The sequence below is a fragment of the Rana temporaria genome, chromosome 7, assembly GCF_905171775.1.
Source record: "Rana temporaria chromosome 7, aRanTem1.1, whole genome shotgun sequence".
In the NCBI taxonomy this organism is placed as follows: domain Eukaryota; kingdom Metazoa; phylum Chordata; class Amphibia; order Anura; family Ranidae; genus Rana; species Rana temporaria.
Window position 1 is genome coordinate 73845876 of NC_053495.1, and position 20624 is coordinate 73866499.

Consider the following 20624-nt stretch of genomic DNA (forward strand, 5'->3'; position numbering starts at 1 on the left):
AGATCATCCAGGTGATTCTCTTATTAGTGACTGACAATATGAAGCATGCAGGTGATATAGCGTGGGTTAGCAGGAGACCTCCACCAATAGTAACAATGGTCGCTCACCTCACTGATAATAAAAAATAGCTTTCCCATAAGGGTCAATCCCAGGCATGTAACAGCACAATCCAAGCAGGAAAGGAATACATCTCAGGTAATATCAGCATGGATGGCAGATCTCGAATAATATCAACATGGATAGCAGCCATGGAATCCGATGTAAGAAAAACAAAACATAGTGTTTCTCCGCAATAACCAATATAACATTTAATAGTGAAAATACACTTACATAAAAAGCACTATATCCAGTGCTAGGAATCAAATGCAAAAAAAATGCACAGCATGGTCCGATAGATGGCAGCGGGTGACGTCACGTACTTCCCTACCGAACGTTGCGTCCCAAGGGCGGGACTTCTTCAGCGGATGTAGGGGAGAGGAAACGTGCACCCAGTTATATACATGTATGTTGCTATAGAGAGTAAGTGGCTACAATGCAGCACATGGACCAAAAAGGTCTCTAGCTACAGGGCAGTGTGTGGGACAAAAAGCTCACTGGCTACGGATCAGCATGCAGGACCAAAAAGCACCGCAAAAAAACAGAAAGCAAATCACTTACTGCGGCGATCATACATATTCAAATCTGTCAGCAGAAATATGCAAGGGGAGAGTGAATATTACTTAAAAGCCCCGGGATACATATGTTTAGCAATGACAAAGAAAAAAATATAAAAATATATAAATATACAAAAGTCCCATTTAGACAAAATGGAAGATAGAAAAAACAGGGCTGCATAATCATGCAGACCAGTACAACACATGAGGTCAGCCACTGCAACCATCGGACAAGCAAAAACATAACATTAAAACAATGTAAATACAAATATTAATTATGGACAATGTTATAAAAATATATTTTTTTAAAAATATATGTATCTGAAAACGCATGTCAACGATCGGATAAAAACAATTAACATCAAATTCCACATTAAAACAATGTAAATACAAATATTAATTATGGACAATGTTATAAAAATATTTTTTTTATAAAAAATATATGTATCTGAAAACGCATGTCAACGATCGGATATAAAACAATTAACATCAAAGTCCACATTTAACCCGTCAGGACAAAGAACATGGGTCTCATGAATCCAATAAGATTCTTTCTTGCTCAATTGTCGGATAAAATTACCCCCCCCTCCAATGACGATTAACCTTTTCAATTCCCCAAAAACGCAATCCTTTTGGATTTCTATGATGGAAATCCCTAAAATGGCGGGATACATTGTGTGTGGTTTTCCCTTGTTTGATGTTTTTAACATGTTCGGCTAAACGTACATGTAGGGGTCTGGAGGTTCTACCTATGTATTGCAGGCCGCAATCACATGCCAACATATAGACAACACCTACGGTGTCACAAGTGATGAGCTGTTTAATATCATATTCTTTATCAGTGGCAGATGCCACAAATTTTTTCCTCTTTTTAATGTTCACTTTGGAATGTTTGCATGGAACACAACGTCCACACGCATAGAAACCTCCCAGGAATTTGAACATTCTATTATCTGAAATGACCGGGGGGTCAAGCACACTAGGTGCTAATCGATCCCTAAGAGTGGGAGCTTTCTTGTATACAAATTGGGGTTTTGCTGGTAATGCAGGTCCCAATATTTTGTCCTGTTTCAAGATAGACCAATTTTTTTAGATGATCTGTTCAAATTTTTTATGTTGGACATTATAGTCCAAGATCATTCTAAAATTGTGTTTATCATTGGGGGGAAGGCTGACATTAGCCACACGATCGGACACTAAAACAGTTCTATCTAATTGCTGAACCTGTCCAATTTCCCTCTCAAGGTGGTCTTGGTTGTACCCTTTTTGCACAAATCTATCAGCCAAAACATGAGATTGGTCAACAAAGTCAGACTCAGTGGTGCAATTACGGCGTAATCTAATAAATTGCCCTTTGGGGATATTACATAACCAAGATTTGTGATGGCAACTTCCCAATGGTATATATGCATTCCGGTCTGTAGGTTTGAAATAATTGGTGAGTTTAAAATGGTCCGTATTTTTGACTATGGTCAAATCTAAAAAGACAATTTTTTCATAGTCAATGGTCCATGTGAGTGTAATATTTTTGTTGTTATTATTGAGACCACTGATGAAGGTATCCAATGAGGACCTCTCACCATTCCAAATGATGATGAGGTCATCGATATAACGACGGTAACAGACCAACTCAGGGGGGCGATGTTGGAAAATCGCCTCTTCCTCCCAGTGGGCCATAAAAATATTGGCCACACTGGGAGCAAAACGAGCGCCCATGGCAACTCCCCTTGTCTGCAGCAAATATTCTCCATTATACCAGAAATAATTTCTGGATAAGCAGAAATCCAAACAGCCCAAAAGGAATTCTTGGTGTCTCCCTGATAGTGTTGATGTGGAAAGGGCCCATTCAACAATCGCCATAGCGTCACTGTGTCCTTATCAGGAATCAAGTACTCACCGAGACCGAACTGCCGAGGGTGGTTCACCTTTACGACCAAGCGCGCCCGCCCACTGAGTTTTGGAACAGGTGGCGGAAGCACGAGGCGGTACCGGTGCCAGTGGAGAAGCGTTGACCGGTGACGGTTGTAGATGACAGGTGCTTCTGGGTGACTGCAGACGGAAACAGGAACAAACGATACTGAAGCTGGATAACCGGTACTGAAAGAGTCCAAGAAACAAACTGGAAAGTCCGGGGTGCAAGCCAAGGTTCGGGGAGCAGAGAAGACAGCAGATCCGGGTCACAAGCCAAGAGGTTCAAGGGCAGGAGAAACAACAACAGAGTCCAGGTCACAAGCCGAGGTCGGGGTCAGAAGAGTTCAATAGAGTGGTGAAGCAATCCGAAGTCAGGTTCCAGGTGAGAGGTGAGTCGAACGGAATTCCAACAGGAAATGGTTTCCAGAGACACAGGTTCAGGAAGTAGCTGACGATAAACCAGCAACCTGTCTACTGACAGGAGCTGGTTTAAATAGGGCGGTCACGCTGGTGATTGGCCCGAGAGGTCACATGCGTATGCGCACACGCCTAAAGTGCCCAGTTAGCCGCCGGGAAGCCAATCTACTACGCTGGTGTGTTAAAGGAGGAAGTACAGCGCTTTGGCCCTGACAGTCCTATAATAGTATAAAGCGAACTGACGTCCGCAGTGACTAATATACTATTAGTGGAACAACCAAGAGATTCCAATATTTGGATAATATGCTTAGTGTCTTTCAGAAAAGCAGGGGTTTTAACCACTAAGGGTTGCAAAAACGAATCTATATATTGGCCCAATCTGGCCGATACCGAGTCGATCCCATTGACAATGGGCCTCCCAGGCGGATGGGTACTAATTTGTGGATCTTTGGCAAGAAATAAATAATAGGGGTTCTACAAAACAAGGGATCGAGATACAACGCCTCTTTTTTTTTTTTTTTTTATCAAAAAGGTTTTTATTGCTCACACAACAGATAAACATAGTACAGATGACATTGTACATTTAAAATTGCAAAAGAGTATATCTTCAAGAATACAGTTCAACCATCAGATGCATTTTATAAGGTCACTTATGCACAATCGTTTTAACGTCAGACCCATCTGGGCACCAACCCTTACACTCCACCCCCGCCCTCTCTCCCCGTCCTCCCCCCTTCATTTGTCCTCACAGGTATGCAGGCCCGGGGTCCTGCAGATCAGTCCCTGTCTCTACATCCCCCCAAGTAACCGTTCTTGAACTAGTTCCACGGGGCTCAGCCCCGGCGTTGCGAGCCATGGGTCCCATAGTCTGAAAAATTTACCTGCATTACCCCTGTGCTGGTAGATGTATTTCTCCATCAGTAAGGTCTTGCCCACATGCTGTACCCAGACCTTAACAGACGGGGGCTCCCTTGACTTCCAATGTATGAGGATAAGCTTTCTCGCCTGGAACAGAGCCCTGGCAAACGCCACTCTAGTGGCTTCTTCTGCTATCGCCCCTTCCAACACGCCCAAGAGGCAGCAAAGTGGGTCTAATGGGACACTAGTCTGAAATACCGAGTTCAGGGTCGCCAGAACCTCCGACCAGTACCTATGGAGCTTTGGACAACGCCAGAGCAAGTGGACCAAGTCCCCCTGGGTCGCCCTGCATCGACCACACAGTGGGTCTGGGGCACGGCCCATTCTAAAGAGTTTGACCGGAGTGTAATGCACCCTGAGTAAGATGTAGAGCTGAGACACCCTTTGCGACACATTCAGCGAGCACGCGTTCACCGCCAGCAGGGCCTCCTCCCATACTTCCCCCTCAATCGGCCCCAAGTCTGTCTCCCATTGCTCTGCCACCTTCATAGGATGCCCCTCTAACAACGACGACAGGAGCATATTATAGCATTGCGAAATCATGCCTTTGGTATCCTGCGCTTGAAACAACGTACGGAAAACCGGAGTGGGGGACTGAACCCACTCAACCGCTGTCCCCTGCGCTCTCACTGCATGCTGTAGCTGTATGTAATAAAAGTGCATATTGTGCGACAAGTTAAATCTACTTTGTAGTTCACTGAAGGGAAGTAGGGCCCCCCCCTCTAAAGATATGTTTGAGATGCGTGACCCCATAGGAGCTCCACCTGCGACCCTGCTCGAGCTTGGCCAGCTCCTCATAGGCGTCATTCCCCCAAATGGGACTGAACTCTGTGAACCCGGTTACTCCCTGGAGCTGTCTAGCCTTATTCCATACCTTCTGGACAAGCGCATATGTGGGCATTCTCCTATTGGGTTTTTGGAATTTACACGCCTCCAGCCCCTCTGGTATCAAGGCTGCCCCCGATCCCCGCAGCATAAGTAGAGCCGCCGAGGCATCGGGTTGCACCCCCGCGGTTCCTATCAAATGTTGGAGTTGGGCCGCTAAGTAATATATCCAGGGATTTGGTAGTGCCAGCCCACCCCCCTCCTTTGGGCGCTGCAACTGCTCAAGTTTGATCCTAGGGGTTTTGGTGTGCCACAGCAGCTGCCTGAAAAGAGAGTTGACCACTCTGAATACTTTCAAGGTGATCACCATAGGAGCATTGTGCAAGAAATACAGCAACTGGGGCATTAGTATCATTTTGATGAGATTAGTTTTGCCTGCCAGGGACATTTTTAGTTTGTTCCACACTTGAATTTTGTCTCTGAATTTGGATAACAGGGGGTATATATTTAATTTACAGAAGTCAGTAATCGTGGGGGATATCCAGACCCCCAGATATTTAAAAGATGACACTACGGGTACTGAGCACGCGGGGCCACCCCCCTGCGCGGGTGCCCCATCCAGGAACATCAGGGCTGACTTGGTCCAATTAATTGTAAGCCCCGAAAAGCGGCCAAAGTCAGTAACAATGGCCATGGCCTGTTGCAGAGATCCCTCCGTATCCTCCAAGAAGAGGAGCATGTCATCTGCGTATAGCATGATTTTCTCATGCATGTCTTCATATCTGAACCCCCGAATCGCCTCGCAGCTCCTCACCAGGACTGCGAGGGGCTCGATGGCCAGAGCAAAGAGCAGGGGGGACAGGGGACAGCCCTGCCTAGTCCCCCTGCCCAGAGCAAAGGCATGGGACATCCTATCCGCCATACGTATGGCCGCCTGAGGTGTAGCATACAGAAGCCGGACCCATCCCTGGAACCTAGGGCCGAAGCCAAATTTGGTCAGTACCGCCCATAGATACCGCCAGCCGACACTGTCGAAGGCCTTATTGGCATCTAGCGACAACAGTGCCCTACTGCCGACGGCCTCCGAGGGGGTCTGCATGTTCAGGTACAGCCGCCGGAGATTCGTCGCCGTGGATTTGCATGGCATGAATCCTGCCTGGTCAGGATGTATGATGGACAGAATAATTTTGTTCACGCGCATGGCCAGGACTTTTGCAAGTATTTTGACGTCGCTCTGTAGCAAAGAAATGGGTCTATACGATCCGGGATCCAGAGGATCCTTGCCCGCCTTCAGTAGTAAAATAATATTCACCCTTGTCATGGAAGGAGGCAGGGCCCCCGAGTCGAGCGAGGCGTTAAACACCTCGAGCAACCTAGGCAGCACCACCCCCCCATACTGGGTATACACCGCCATGGGTAGGCCGTCATCCCCCGGGGCCTTACACGTGGGAAACGAGGCCACCGCCTCCCCCAGCTCCTCCAGAGTCAGCGGCCTCTCTAACTCGGCCCTTGCCCCCTCTTTCAGGGCCGGGAGAGCTATCGCATCCATGTAGCGCTGCAGCTCCCCGTCCGTGAAGTCACCCCTTGAACTGTACAGTGTCGAGTAGAAAGCCGCTAACTCGGTCAAGATTGATTCAGGTTCATTCACCAGCCTTCCCTGTGTGTCCCGAATTGCTCCTATGGCCGGGGACGCCTGTTGTGACCTCGCTATTCTGGCCAACAAGCGGCCTGTTTTCTCCCCCTCCTCATAGTAGGCCTGCTGGGTAAAGAATCGCTTTTTCTCCGCAATGGAGGATCTCAGCCGGTCCAGGGAGTCCTGGGCCGACATCCATACCTCCCTCGCGGATTCCGAGGGGTCAACAACATAGGTCAGTTCTAACCGTCTCACCTGGTCCTCCACCCGCTCCATGAGAGCAGAGGAGTTGTGTTTTATGGACGCAATCTCCTCAATGAACGTTCCCCGCAGGCATGCTTTAAAGGCATCCCAGCCCAGGGCCCTCTCCGTCCCCTCCCAGTTGTTTTGGAAGTATTGTTCTATTCTGCGGGTAATATGGTCATGGGAAGTGAACAATTTTAGCCAGAAGGCGTTTAGTTTCCACGGGGCTTTAGGCAGAGAGGAAACCGGGCGCGTGACCAGGTGGGCCACAAGTGGGGAGTGATCAGAGACCCCCCGTGGAAAATATTCCACCCTGGGGATCATATGAAGTACCTGCGGGGACCCGACACACAGATCGATGCGGGACAGTGAGCCGTGCGTTTTGGAGAAGCATGAGAACTGTTTGGTCGCAGGGTATCTAGCTCTCCAAATATCTAGCCACCCTACCTCTCCCATTAATCTGCTCAGGGCTGTCCCCCTACTCCCCTGGGGCATCCTAACCGGTGGGTGCCTATCCTCCCTCGGGTCAATACATGCATTGAAGTCCCCCATAATCATTACGGGGACATCAGGCGTATCACCCAGGTATGACAGCAGAAGCTGTAACACCTCTCTCGAGAAAGGGGGAGGAATATATACGAAAGCAATAACCATCGTTACCATAAATACTTTGCAATATAGAAAGACATATCTACCGAGCGGGTCAACCTGTGCGTCTATTTCCTGGTAGGCCAAGGAGCCGTGTACCAGCACACTCACCCCCCTTGAATATGAGGTGTGAGTGGAGTGATATGCCTTGCCCACCCAGGAAAATCCCAGACACCCAACCGTGTCCTTGGTAAGGTGAGTTTCCTGCAACCCCACAATGGCAGGGAGAAATTTCTTCAAACCTGCCCGTATCATAGTCCGTTTCAGCGGATCATGTACCCCGCACACATTCCAAGTCACTATCGGGGTGGTGGCCATAACTGAGTCTGAAAATAGTTACCGTCCAGGGTATAAGGCCTCAAGGCCATTTCCGAAGGGCTGGGCCCCAGCCGGGGCCGGGTCTGGTCCATCAAGTAACCATGCATCATGTGGCATAAGTCTGTGAGCAGAGTATCAAAAATAACCAATAGTAAAAAAGAGAAAAAACATTTAAACATACGTGTCCACCTCTCGGCCCCGTCCGGGGCAGAGGTCGATCTCCTGTTGCGTGGATCCAGCAGTCCCTGTGTGCCAACAGGGCACCAAAAAACAAGGGAAGACTCCCCCGGCCGGGGTTCGTCGCTGGTACCAAATAGCTCATACGTGTAGGCCCCCCCCCTGTAGCATGGAGTCCAGAGGGGGTGCGATTCAGCTTTCCGAAGCTCTTGGGTAACGCTATCAAAGTGTAATCAGGTAAAGTTCCGGCTTGCAGGTAACAACAAAACTGGTCTGCGGCGAACTTAGCGGCTATGTAGGGGTGTCCCTAGGGCCTCAATCCCCCCTGTCTTCCTCGCGGCGTCTCCTCAGGTCCTGTTCGTTGTGGTCCAGCCACTGTGCGGCCTCCGCGGCAGATTCGAAAAACGTGGCTTGACCCCTCACCGTAATCCTCAGCTTGGCCGGGAACAGCATGGCGTAGTTGACTTGGATCCTTTGCAGGCGCTTTTTAACATCCACAAACTTGGCCCTCTTGCGTTGCACCTCAGCTGAGAAGTCGGGGTAAAACGACACTCTGGCTCCGTTATAGTGCACCGATCCCCTTTCCCTGGCCAGCCGCAGGATGGTTTCTTTGTCCCTATAATTTAGGAGCCTGGCTAGGACGGATCTGGGGGGGCCGCCAGGGGGAAGGGGTCTGGGAGGCGTTCGGTGCGCCCTCTCTACCGCGTACAGCGTGGAAAATGCCTCCTTGCCAAAGGTATCCTGGAGCCACGTCTCAATGAACGTAGTGGGGTCCCTACCTTCCACCTTCTCGGGGAGACCCACTATGTGGACATTGTTCCTCCTCAGGCGGTTCTCAATGTCATCTGTTTTTGCGGCGGCCTGTGCGGACTGCTGCAGTGCTGACCTAGCATCCCTGGTGAGGGGTGGGAGCGCGTCCTCTACCTCGCTGATGCGCCCCTCCACAGCCGTGGTCCTCTCCCTGATTTTCTGGAGGTCATGGCGCATGAGAGATACTGTCTCAGTAAGCTCCCCAAACTGTGCCTTCAGGCCGTCCACAGAGGCTGTAACTGAGGTTGTGCATTTCTGCACCGCCCGGAGGATCTCACTAAGTGTGGGTTGTGGGGCATCATCCTGTAATTCCCCAAATATGTCCTGCATAGTGTCCGTGGAGCTCTCAAGTGGCAGCGTGTCATCCATAGCAGAGTCTCCATTGAGGCCTTGCACTCTCTGCGCCCATGTCGGCTGTGTAGGTGCCGGGGAGCTGGTAGATCCCTGCAGCCTTTGGGTGTAATAGAGCATGTCCTTGGGGGGTTCTTTCCCCTGGTGTTTGGCCGCTTTGGGCGCCTTACCTCCAGCCTCTGCATGTCTTTCAGGCCCGCGCACTGCACGTCTTGTTGAGAGGCCCCGGCGCCATCTTGGATCTCCATGGCCGAACCGACCGCGGCTCCTTTCTCGGGTTTGCGGGTCATTCGGATCCCCGCCGCTCGATCAGACACCACCCGCTGAGGTCCGTGGAGTGCGCTGCCTCTTTTGGTCCGCTCGTTGGCGTCGGATGTTGCCGGTAACAGGATCGTAGCAGGATCAGTAGCGGGAGCTCCGTGAACTGCGACTGTTCACATGCCCGTCCAGGCCACGCCCCCAACGCCTCTTTTTTAGTAAGAATCTTTTGATCCCTCCCATCTTCAATGATATGATGAAGTTCATCCTTGAAATCAAACATAGGATCTTTAGACAATACCCTATAGGTATCACTATCAGAAAGAAGATTACTCATTTCAAGTTGATAATAGTTTTTACTGAGGACAACGAGACCCCCCCCTTTGTCCGCAGGGCGGATAACGATGTCTTTCCTTTTTGACAAGGATTCAATACCCCTTTTGATGTATTGAGGATCCAATACCTTTTTTACCTTCAATGCTTCCAAGTCATTTACAACCATGTTCTTAAAAACATCCAAAAACGTATTCTCTTTATTAAGAGGGTTAAAAGTGGACTTATTAAGCAAACCTGAGTGATAGGAATTAGCAATAGGTGCTGCTGTACTAGTGGGCTTAGACAGGAAATACTTTTTCATGTTAAGTGTCCTGATGTACTTTTGCAGGCTAATGTAAGTTTGAAACTTATTCAAATTCTTAGTGGGGGCAAATTTGAGACCTCTGTCAAGGACTTTCAATTCGTCCTCATCCAGAGGAACCCCACTAAGGTTATATATCCCTGCTCCAACTATGGTCTGGGTTTTTTGTAGGCGCCTGCCCCCTCTCCTTCCTCTCTTTCTTTTCTCTTTCTGGGAGTTCCAATATTCGGAGGGATGGGAGGTGGTGGATGTCTCCACCAACCTGGTGGGGGATACTGGTAGTGGGGGTCTAATTGGTGTCCCTGGCGTGACCCTAAAAAATCCCCTTCTGCATAAGAGTGATGATTAGCCAAAGGAGTGAATCTGTTATAGGTGGAGATAGGATGGGATCTCGTGACATGAGAAGAATCCCTATAATCCCCATGTTGGCGTATATCCCTCCAGGGTGTGGGGGAGTTGGGTTGATATACTGGGGGATGATGAACTGAACCAGAAGGGGCAGATCCTCCCCTTCCCCTCCCCCTTTTGTTCTTACCTCTTTTGTTAGTACCTCTAGTGAAATAATTTCTCTGAGGAGAGGAATATCTCTCAGGTGGTGGATGATGTTGAACATCATTACTAAAGTGGGCTCTCGGGGTTAAATTCTGAACTTCATTAATAAGTGGATTGACAGGCAATCTGACATTATCATTGGTAACAGTTGTGGAGGTGCTTTGCCATTTGAAGATACTGTTTACACCAGTGAAGTCATCCCAATCCCTTATAAATTTTTTCTTTTTCTTGTTCTGAATTTCTGAGTCCCACTTCATGAGTTTATTTTTAAGTTCACCTGAGAGTTTAAGAAATTCCTCACTATCCTTGAGGGGTTCCAAAATGGTGGTAATGTCATTAATCTGGGAATTAAGGATCTTGAGTTTCCTCTGTTTACGAACCAAAAGGAGCTCCATGAGCTCCATACCTTTTTTAATAAAGAAACTACTCCATTCAGAGATAGAATCAATGTCCACCAGGCCATCATTAGGCGGGACATCCCATCTTAAACGTCTCGGAATGAGTTTTGAAGTAAGGTACTGCTCAAAAGATACAATGTCCCACCATGTTTTGGTCTTTTTTTCAAACAAATGTCCTAACTTGCGAAAGGACTGGGCTATATCATTCACTGGCTCGCTAGCATTCCTAGAAAAGACATCAGTGATTTTAATATCCCTTTTTTCCAAATATTGGAAAACATCCATATTGCTGCTAGATTAATATAAATTGATAAGCAGATAAATGAAAATAGTAAAAAAATCTGCGCAATATACAGGTAAAACACAATCAGCAGCTATGCACTAGGATTCAATTTATAAATTCCTTAAGAGTCAATGTATGCATTTGATTCCTAGCACTGGATATAGTGCTTTTTATGTAAGTGTATTTTCACTATTAAATGTTATATTGGTTATTGCGGAGAAACACTATGTTTTGTTTTTCTTACATCGGATTCCATGGCTGCTATCCATGTTGATATTATTTGAGATCTGCCATCCATGCTGATATTACCTGAGATGTATTCCTTTCCTGCTTGGATTGTGCTGTTACATGCCTGGGATTGACCCTTATGGGAAAGCGATTTTTTATTATCAGTGAGGTGAGCGGCCATTGTTACTATTGGTGGAGGTCTCCTGCTAACCCACGCTATATCACCTGCATGCTTCATATTGTCAGTCACTAATAAGAGAATCACCTGGATGATCTTTATTTGGACTTTTCCTCTAGCGCTGCACTATCTACTTTACATTGACTCTTAAGGAATTTATAAATTGAATCCTAGTGCATCCTAGTCCTAGTGCATCCTAGTGAATCCTAGTCCACTAATAGTATATTAGTCACTGCGGACGTCAGTTCGCTTTATACTATTATAGGACACAGTGACGCTATGGCGTCTGTTGAATGGGCCCTTTCCACATCAACATTATCAGGGAGACACCAAGAATTCCTTTTGGGCTGTTTGGATTTCTGCTTATCCAGAAATTATTTCTGGTATAATGGAGACTATTTGCTGCAGACAAGGGGAGTTGCCATGGGCGCTCGTTTTGCTCCCAGTGTGGCCAATATTTTTATGGCCCACTGGGAGGAAGAGGCGATTTTCCAACATCGCCCCCCTGAGTTGGTCTGTTACCGTCGTTATATCGATGACCTCATCATCATTTGGAATGGTGAGAGGTCCTCATTGGATACCTTCATCAGTGGTCTCAATAATAACAACAAAAATATTACACTCACATGGACCATTGACTATGAAAAAATTGTCTTTTTAGATTTGACCATAGTCAAAAATACGGACCATTTTAAACTCACCAATTATTTCAAACCTACAGACCGGAATGCATATATACCATTGGGAAGTTGCCATCACAAATCTTGGTTATGTAATATCCCCAAAGGGCAATTTATTAGATTACGCCGTAATTGCACCACTGAGTCTGACTTTGTTGACCAATCTCGTGTTTTGGCTGATAGATTTGTGCAAAAAGGGTACAACCAAGACCACCTTGAGAGGGAAATTGGACAGGTTCAGATTAGATAGAACTGTTTTAGTGTCCGATCGTGTGGCTAATGTCAGCCTTCCCCCCAATGATAAACACAATTTTAGAATGATCTTGGACTATAATGTCCAACATAAAAAATTTGAACAGATCATCTCAAAAAATTGGTCTATCTTAAAACAGGACAAAATATTGGGACCTGCATTACCGGCAAAACCCCAATTTGTATACAAGAAAGCTCCCACTCTTAGGGATCGAGTAGCACCTAGTGTGCTTGACCCCCCGGTCATTTCAGATAATAGAATGTTCAAATTCCTGGGAGGTTTCTATTCGTGTGGACGTTGTGTTCCATGCAAACATTCCAAAGTGAACATTAAAAAGAGGAAAAAATTTGTGGCATCTACCACTGATAAAGAATATGATATTAAACAGCTCATCACTTGTGACACCGTAGGTGTTGTCTATATGTTGGAATGTGATTGTGGCCTGCAATACATAGGTAGAACCTCCAGACCCCTACATGTACGTTTAGCCGAACATGTTAATAACATCAAACAAGGGAAAACCACACACAATGTATCCCGCCATTTTAGGGATTTCCATCATAGAAATCCAAAAGGATTGCGTTTTTGGGGAATTGAAAAGGTTAATCGTCATTGGAGGGGGGGTAATTTTATCCGACAATTGAGCAAGAAAGAATCTTATTGGATTCATGAGACCCATGTTCTTTGTCCTGACGGGTTAAATGTGGACTTTGATGTTAATTGTTTTATATCCAATCGTTGACATGCGTTTTCAGATACATATATTTTTTATAAAAAAAATATTTTTATAACATTGTCCATAATTAATATTTGTATTTACATTGTTTTAATGTGGAATTTGATGTTAATTGTTTTTATCCGATCGTTGACATGCGTTTTCAGATACATATATTTTTTAAAAAAAATATTTTTATAACATTGTCCATAATTAATATTTGTATTTACATTGTTTTAATGTTATGTTTTTGCTTGTCCGATGGTTGCAGCGGCTGACCTCATGTGTTGTACTGGTCTGCATGATTATGCAGCCCTGTTTTTTCTATCTTCCATTTTGTCTAAATGGGACTTTTGTATATTTATATATTTTTATATTTTTTATATTTTTTTCTTTGTCGCTGCTAAACATATGTATCCCGGGGCTTTTAAGTAATATTCACTCTCCCCTTGCATATTTCTGCTGACAGATTTGAATATGTATGATCGCCGCAGTAAGTGATTTGCTTTCTGTTTTTTTGCGGTGCTTTTTGGTCCTGCATGCTGATCCGTAGCCAGTGAGCTTTTTGTCCCACACACTGCCCTGTAGCTAGAGACCTTTTTGGTCCATGTGCTGCATTGTAGCCACTTACTCTCTATAGCAACATACATGTATATAACTGGGTGCACGTTTTCTCTCCCCTACATCTGCTGAAGAAGTCCCGCCCTTGGGACGCAACGTTCGGTAGGGAAGTACGTGACGTCACCCGCTGCCATCTATCGGACCATGTTGTGCATTTGTTTTGCATTTGATTCCTAGCACTGGATATAGTGCTTTTTATGTAAGTGTATTTTCACTATTAAATGTTATATTGGTTATTGCGGAGAAACACTATGTTTTGTTTTTCTTACATCGGATTCCATGGCTGCTATCCATGTTGATATTATTCGAGATCTGCCATCCATGCTGATATTACCTGAGATGTATTCCTTTCCTGCTTGGATTGTGCTGTTACATGCCTGGGATTGACCCTTATGGGAAAGCGATTTTTTATTATCAGTGAGGTGAGCGGCCATTGTTACTATTGGTGGAGGTCTCCTGCTAACCCACGCTATATCACCTGCATGCTTCATATTGTCAGTCACTAATAAGAGAATCACCTGGATGATCTTTATTTGGACTTTTCCTCTAGCGCTGCACTATCTACTTTACAATGATACCTAAACCTGACAAAGATAAACTTTTAGTCTCTAATTATAGGCCTATCTCCCTCCTGAATGTAGATTTAAAACTGTATGCCAGAATCATTTCAAATAGATTGTTGCCCCTAATCCAAAATTTAATCTCGCTAGACCAGGTTGGTTTTGTCCCTGGACGCGAATCTAGGGACAATACTCAGAAAGCTATTAATATCCACCATTGGCTAACTAAACACTCTAAGCCCGGATTCTGTCTTTCTCTCAACGCGGAGAAGGCGTTCGACAGGGTCGCGTGGGACTATATGACTGAATGCCTAAGGTCTCTTGGACTTGGCGACCGCTTACTGAGTTACATTCTTGCCCTTTACTCCTCTCCCACTGCAAGTATAAAAATTAATGGACGCCTGTCGGACGCCTTCTCCGTGTCGAACGGGACCCGCCAAGGTTGCTCTCTATCTCCAATCATATTTATTCTAACTCTAGAAAACCTATTCTTAGAAGAATTAGAAATAATCCTGATATTAAGGGTATTGATATCAACAACAAAACATACAAATTGTCCGCGTATGCAGATGACATCTTACTCTTTTTGACAGATCCCATTAATACTTTACCTAATTTATTAAAAGACTTTTCTATTTTCTCTCAGATTTCCAACCTTTCAATTAATTTTGATAAATCCAGAGCTTTGAATGTCTCTCTACAAAATAACATAGTATCTCTATGCAAACACAATTTTCCATTTAAATGGGAAGATCGATCCCTATCCTATTTAGGCATACGCATACCTCTTCAACTAAAAGATTTGTATTCTTCCAATTTTCTACCGATTCTTAAATCCATTCAAGAAGACCTACTGAAATGGGACAAAGATTTTTTCTCCTGGTTTGGAAGAATAGCCATAATCAGAATGAATGTTCTCCCTAGATTACTCTATCTCTTGCAAACCATCTCGATTAAATTGCCAGCATCTTTTTTTAATCTATATAAAAAACTATGCTTAAAATTTGTTTGGAATTCTAAACAACCTAGGATTAAGTGGGAGACACTAATCAATCCTAAACTGTTGGGTGAAGTAGGATTACCGAATTTACAGAAGTATTATTGGTCTTGCCATTTATCCCGTATCATTTACTGGCACGTTAACAAGAAGATGAAAGATTGGATTGACCTTGAGGGAGTATTTTCTAAAAGCCCCTTACATCATCTCCCTTGGACTGTTCCACGTAAAATACCCCGTGATAATAGTAACCACCCCATTACGGGTCCCACACTACAAATCTTTAGATCATTGTGTACTAAATACAATATCTCATCCTCCCCGGGCCCGATGACTCCTATCCCCGTGATTCCGAACCTTTTTCCTGTTTCTACGAATTCCTTCCCCATTAATCCTACCTTAACACCCTCTCTAAGAGCAGAACTATTTTTTGTTAATGGTAAATCTTTAACATACGATACCTTTTGTCATACATTTCCGGACTTCAATATTTCTAAAATGGACTATGAGATTATACAAAATTCTGTATTAAACTCTAACCCCCCTCTGACTTGGAATAAGCCCAAAACCCCTTTTGAAAAATTATGTGTTACTGACGAACCCCAAAGACATCTTATATCGAAAACATACTCGCTTTTGTTTTCTGATGTAGATCTTGAGAAGGATGAAAAAATCCTACATTGGGAGAGAGATCTTGACTTACACCTCTCTGCCAATGATTGGCGTCATATTTTCACCAATATTCATAAGGGTTCTATGAATGTCCTTACTCAGGAAAATAATTATAAACTTTTCTCCAAATGGTATATGACACCCTATATCATCCATAAATTCTGCCCTTCCACTTCCCCTACCTGTTGGCGCTGCAAGTCCTCTTTGGGGACTCTCCTACATATTTGGTGGGACTGCCCCATTATACAATCCTTTTGGAAAGATGTTCACCGCATTATCTCTCTTATCACTTCTTATTCTCCAGATTTTTCCGCTGCCCAATTCCTGCTACACCATACCTCATTACCCCAACACATATACAAAAATACGTTGATACTGCCACTGATTAATGCAGCCAAGCTCTGTATCCCGACACACTGGAGAGACACTTCCCCTCCTAGTATTTTGGAATGGCTCCGGAGAATTGAACGAACTGCGGAAATAGAGGATCTAATTTTTCAATCATTGGATTCCCCTACTAAGTTTCGTGATAAATGGAATTGCTGGTCAAACTTTACTGGATCTAATGAATATCATAACCTAACTCTTCACTCTAGACGTTAATTGAATTCGTTCTGATTTCATCTGCAATTTATTTTTTTATTCTCTTTCTCTTTTCTTTTTCTCCCTTTTTATTGTTATTATATATATTTGAGATAATATAATTTCCATTATAATAAATTGTAATGTCCTTCGATCTAACTGATCTAATTTTATATGAAATTGGAATATGTATTTAAATGACTTATACTGTTCTGTGGATATTATTGATCCACTCAATTTCATCTAATGTTTATCTTGATGTACTCTCACGTGTGTATTGCTTTATTGTATAATTTCTTCAGAAATACCAATAAAATGTTTAAACAAAAAAAAAAACGATAGAAAAAAACGATTGTCTGTGGGTACGTCCATCGGTTAAAAATTCAAGCATGCTCAGAATTTTCTGACACTCTATCTTGAGATACTATTATCTTATTTGAGACAATGAATTATAATTTATAGTAATCTTGATGGAGGTATTTGTTTTTCTTTACATAGTTAATAATGGTTTATTTTTCTGTTACTTCTAATTCTGTAAGTACTGATTGATTGGTCTTGACCGATGAAGACATGTATCTTATATTTATACTCGTGTTGAAAAAGTTATTTTTCTATCGCTGTCAGTGCAATAATAATAATAAAAACAATTAAAGCAAAAAGAACATTTAACATTATTTTCTCTGCAAACTGGCCTATATCACATATACTACCACAGTCATCACAAATAGATTTATGCCACACAAATTGCAAGATAATAACCAAAATTCTCACCGTGCTCTTGTGCTCAATTTGAGGCCTCTCCAAAGCAATGGTAATACAGTTGAGAAATATAAATGCAAGTACGATGTAGTCAAAGAGCTTGTGTGCAATAATTGTCTGACATGTAATACGAAACCTATAAGAGGTAAAACAGACATACTAAATAACAACATAGACAAGGGAAGCATGTTATTTGTGTGATCATTTTATATAGTACTAACACAATATGAAGCCCTCCATACAGAGAACACACTCATTAACATTTGTTCTTTACATTATGGCGTTCCTAGCAAAGATATAAAGCACTCCAAATACATTTTCTCCCAAAAGGTGCATGTCACTGATAAGAGCAAGTCTAAACTCCAGTTGCTTACTGCATACTGTATACACAAAATAAATGACATGACAATGTTTTGAATACATTTATAGCCATTTAAGTAAAACTGATTATTATATATTACATACTTTTTCAACTTGCTTGTCAAATATCCTAATGAACCTAGAGATCCTCTACAGATGAGAAAGGTCGAATGTTGCATTATATTTTTCAGAGAGCTTGCCTCCTAGGATCAAGAAAGTTTAAGCGTGAAGGCCTTATCCTACAAGTTCTCGATTGCTTTACTTTAGAGAAGTAATTTCACTTGCTTTGGTGTGTGCTGAACAAAAATAGGTGATACTGCATTGTGTTGCAAAATGATGTAACACACCTTGAAAACACAGAAGCAATTTGTTTGGCTCCTTCTGTGATATGTGTGCAAAGTTTATATTACTAAGGCTCTATTGATGCCAATACCCACCCTGTAAAATAGTGTATCTGTATATTGTATTAAATAATGTGTACTACAGCAATACTGACATTAACAAAAAAAAGAGCTGTTTAACCATTTGACCTCTTTTAAGTGAAATCCCATGCCAATTGTTTTTTTAAAGCGGTGTGGAGTCCCCTAAAAATCCATACCAGACCCTTTACAAGCATGCAGCCCGGCAGGTCAGGAAAAGCGGGGATGAGCAAGCCCCCCTCCTGAACTATACCAGGCCAAATGCCCTTAAAATTGGGGGTGGGTGCTTTGGGGCAGGGGGGTTCTGACCCACTCCCCAAAGCACCTTGTCCCTATGTTGATGGGGACAAGGGCCTCATCTCGACAACCCTGGACTGTGGTTGTCTGGATCTGTGGGTGGGGGGCTTATTGGATCCCGCCCCCCCACCCTATGTGAATGGGTATGGGTAAATAGTACCCATACCCATTCACCAAAAAGTGTAAAAAAATTATAAAAACAGAGACAATTTTTAACAAATCCTTTATTAAAAAATAAAAAACAGTCTCCCCCGATCGATCCGTTGTTGATCATTCTGCCTACTACATGCTCCTTTAATTGACAGTCCATTTATAGGGAAGGGGCAGGACCATCTGTCTACATCACCTAGTGGCATCTCCCCCCTTTTGACATCACAGACTGCCCCAAAGCACCCACCCCCCCATGTCAAGGACATGTGGCTGGTATGGTTCAGGAGGGGGGTTTTCCTGACCTGCCGGGCTGCATACTCGGATAAGGGTCTGGTATAGGTTTTGAGGGGTAACCCACGCCGTTTTTAAAACAATTGGCATAGGGTTCCCCTTAAAATGAATACCAGATCCAAAGGGCCTGGTATGGACTGGAGGGGACCCTACGCCATTTTTTATTACAATTTTCTATTGCTGGCATTCTTTTCTTTACATTTATCTATCGGTGGGGAAGCCTGCTAATATATGAATATGTTATGGATTCTGTTAGCCATGTAAATGGGAAGTTTTGTTTACATTTTTGAACTTGCGATTCTGGCAATGTTATGGTTAGAGCGTGTGACTTTGTAAAAATAATTTTAAAGTGTGCAATGAATTGAAACAAGTGAAAATTATTTAGGAGGTTGCATAGAGTTGTATGAGGTTCTGCGAGAAAAAGTAGAATGTCGTCCGCAAATACGGCCATCTTATATTGTGTATTGGCCACTGTTATTCCTCAGATGTTTGCATTGTCCCTTAGCCAATGTAAAAAGGGTTCAAGAGCGAGGATGAATAGCAGGGGGGACAGAGGGCATCCTTGTTGGGTTCCATTTTGATGGAGGAGGCATTAGACAGGAGGCCATTTACTCATAAAAAAGATTATAAGTGCAGCGCAAAAAAACAAAAACAAAACAAAAATAATAATATAAAATTATATAGTCCTTAAATAGAAAAATCCTTAGAATAAAAAAGTCCTAGATAGGTCCAAAGCACAGTCCAGAAGGGCGGTGAGCAGCGAATTCCACAGTGTATAATCACCAGTGCTGATGTAGTTCTCAACTGTGACAATCCCTCCACCTCTGGTCTCTCTAAACACTCTCACCTTAATGCACGGACCCATGAAAACAGGTGGTCATGAAAGCAGATATCAAAACAGGTAATCACCATCCAAACACTTCTTTCACGTTCCCTTAGGTGTCAGCCAGGACGCCAGGTCATGCAAAAAGAGAGAGAATCTATGTGCTTACCGTTTATCAATAAAATGTATTAATGTGTTTGCACACATACTACTCACATAAGAAGGTAAATGACAGCATAAAACAACATCCATTCAATGATGCGTCCGTACAACAGCAGCGGGTGACGTCATTAACATCTCCTCCCCGTACGCATTACGTTCAAACAGAACTTCCTCAGTGGGGCCATTTACTCATACTTTCGCTGTAGGGTTAATGTACAACGACATTGTGAAGCGTATAAGTCGAATGCCAAGACCTAATGCCTGTAATATAGCTTCAAGGTAGTCCCAAGCCAATCTGTCAAATGCCTTCTCATTAATAAGAGGAAGAATCCGGAAATGTTAAGTGCTTTTAGGGTATTGTGCCTAGCTTCCCTGCCCCAGATTAATCCCACTTGGTCTTTTCTTATTCGTTTAGTGATTAGTGTTGATGGCAGGCTAGATACATTTGGCCATTAAGAACTGGTTTAACCACTTGCTCTGGGCACTTATACCCCCTTCCTAACCAGGCCAATTTTCAGCTTTTAGCTCTCACATTTTGAATGAAATGTACTCAGTCATGCAACACTGTACCCATAAAAAATGGTTGTCCTTTATTTCACACACATAGAGCTTTCTTTTGGTGGTATTTAATCACCACTGGGTTTTTTGTTTGTTTTTCTGCACTATAAATGGTAAAAGACAGATTTTTTTTAAATGCATTTTTCTTTATTTCTGTTTGCAAATTAGTAATTTTTCTATAGAGACTTCAAGCTATGGTGTCAATCATTGAAAATTGATCACACCTGATGTATTGATGGTCTATCTATTTTCTTGAGACACCAAAAAGCCAGGACAGTACAAATACC

At 43.6% G+C, this 20624-nt stretch overlaps 1 protein-coding gene across 1 annotated transcript in view; it reads right to left on the minus strand.

Annotated features, from left to right (window-relative positions):
* The window catches only part of CACNA1I (calcium voltage-gated channel subunit alpha1 I), a 2078868-nt gene that overhangs the window by 791694 nt on the left and 1266550 nt on the right, over window positions 1–20624 (minus strand). The window contains 1 exon segment of the mRNA XM_040359583.1: window positions 17290–17413. Coding sequence (XP_040215517.1) covers window positions 17290–17413 — 124 coding nt within the window.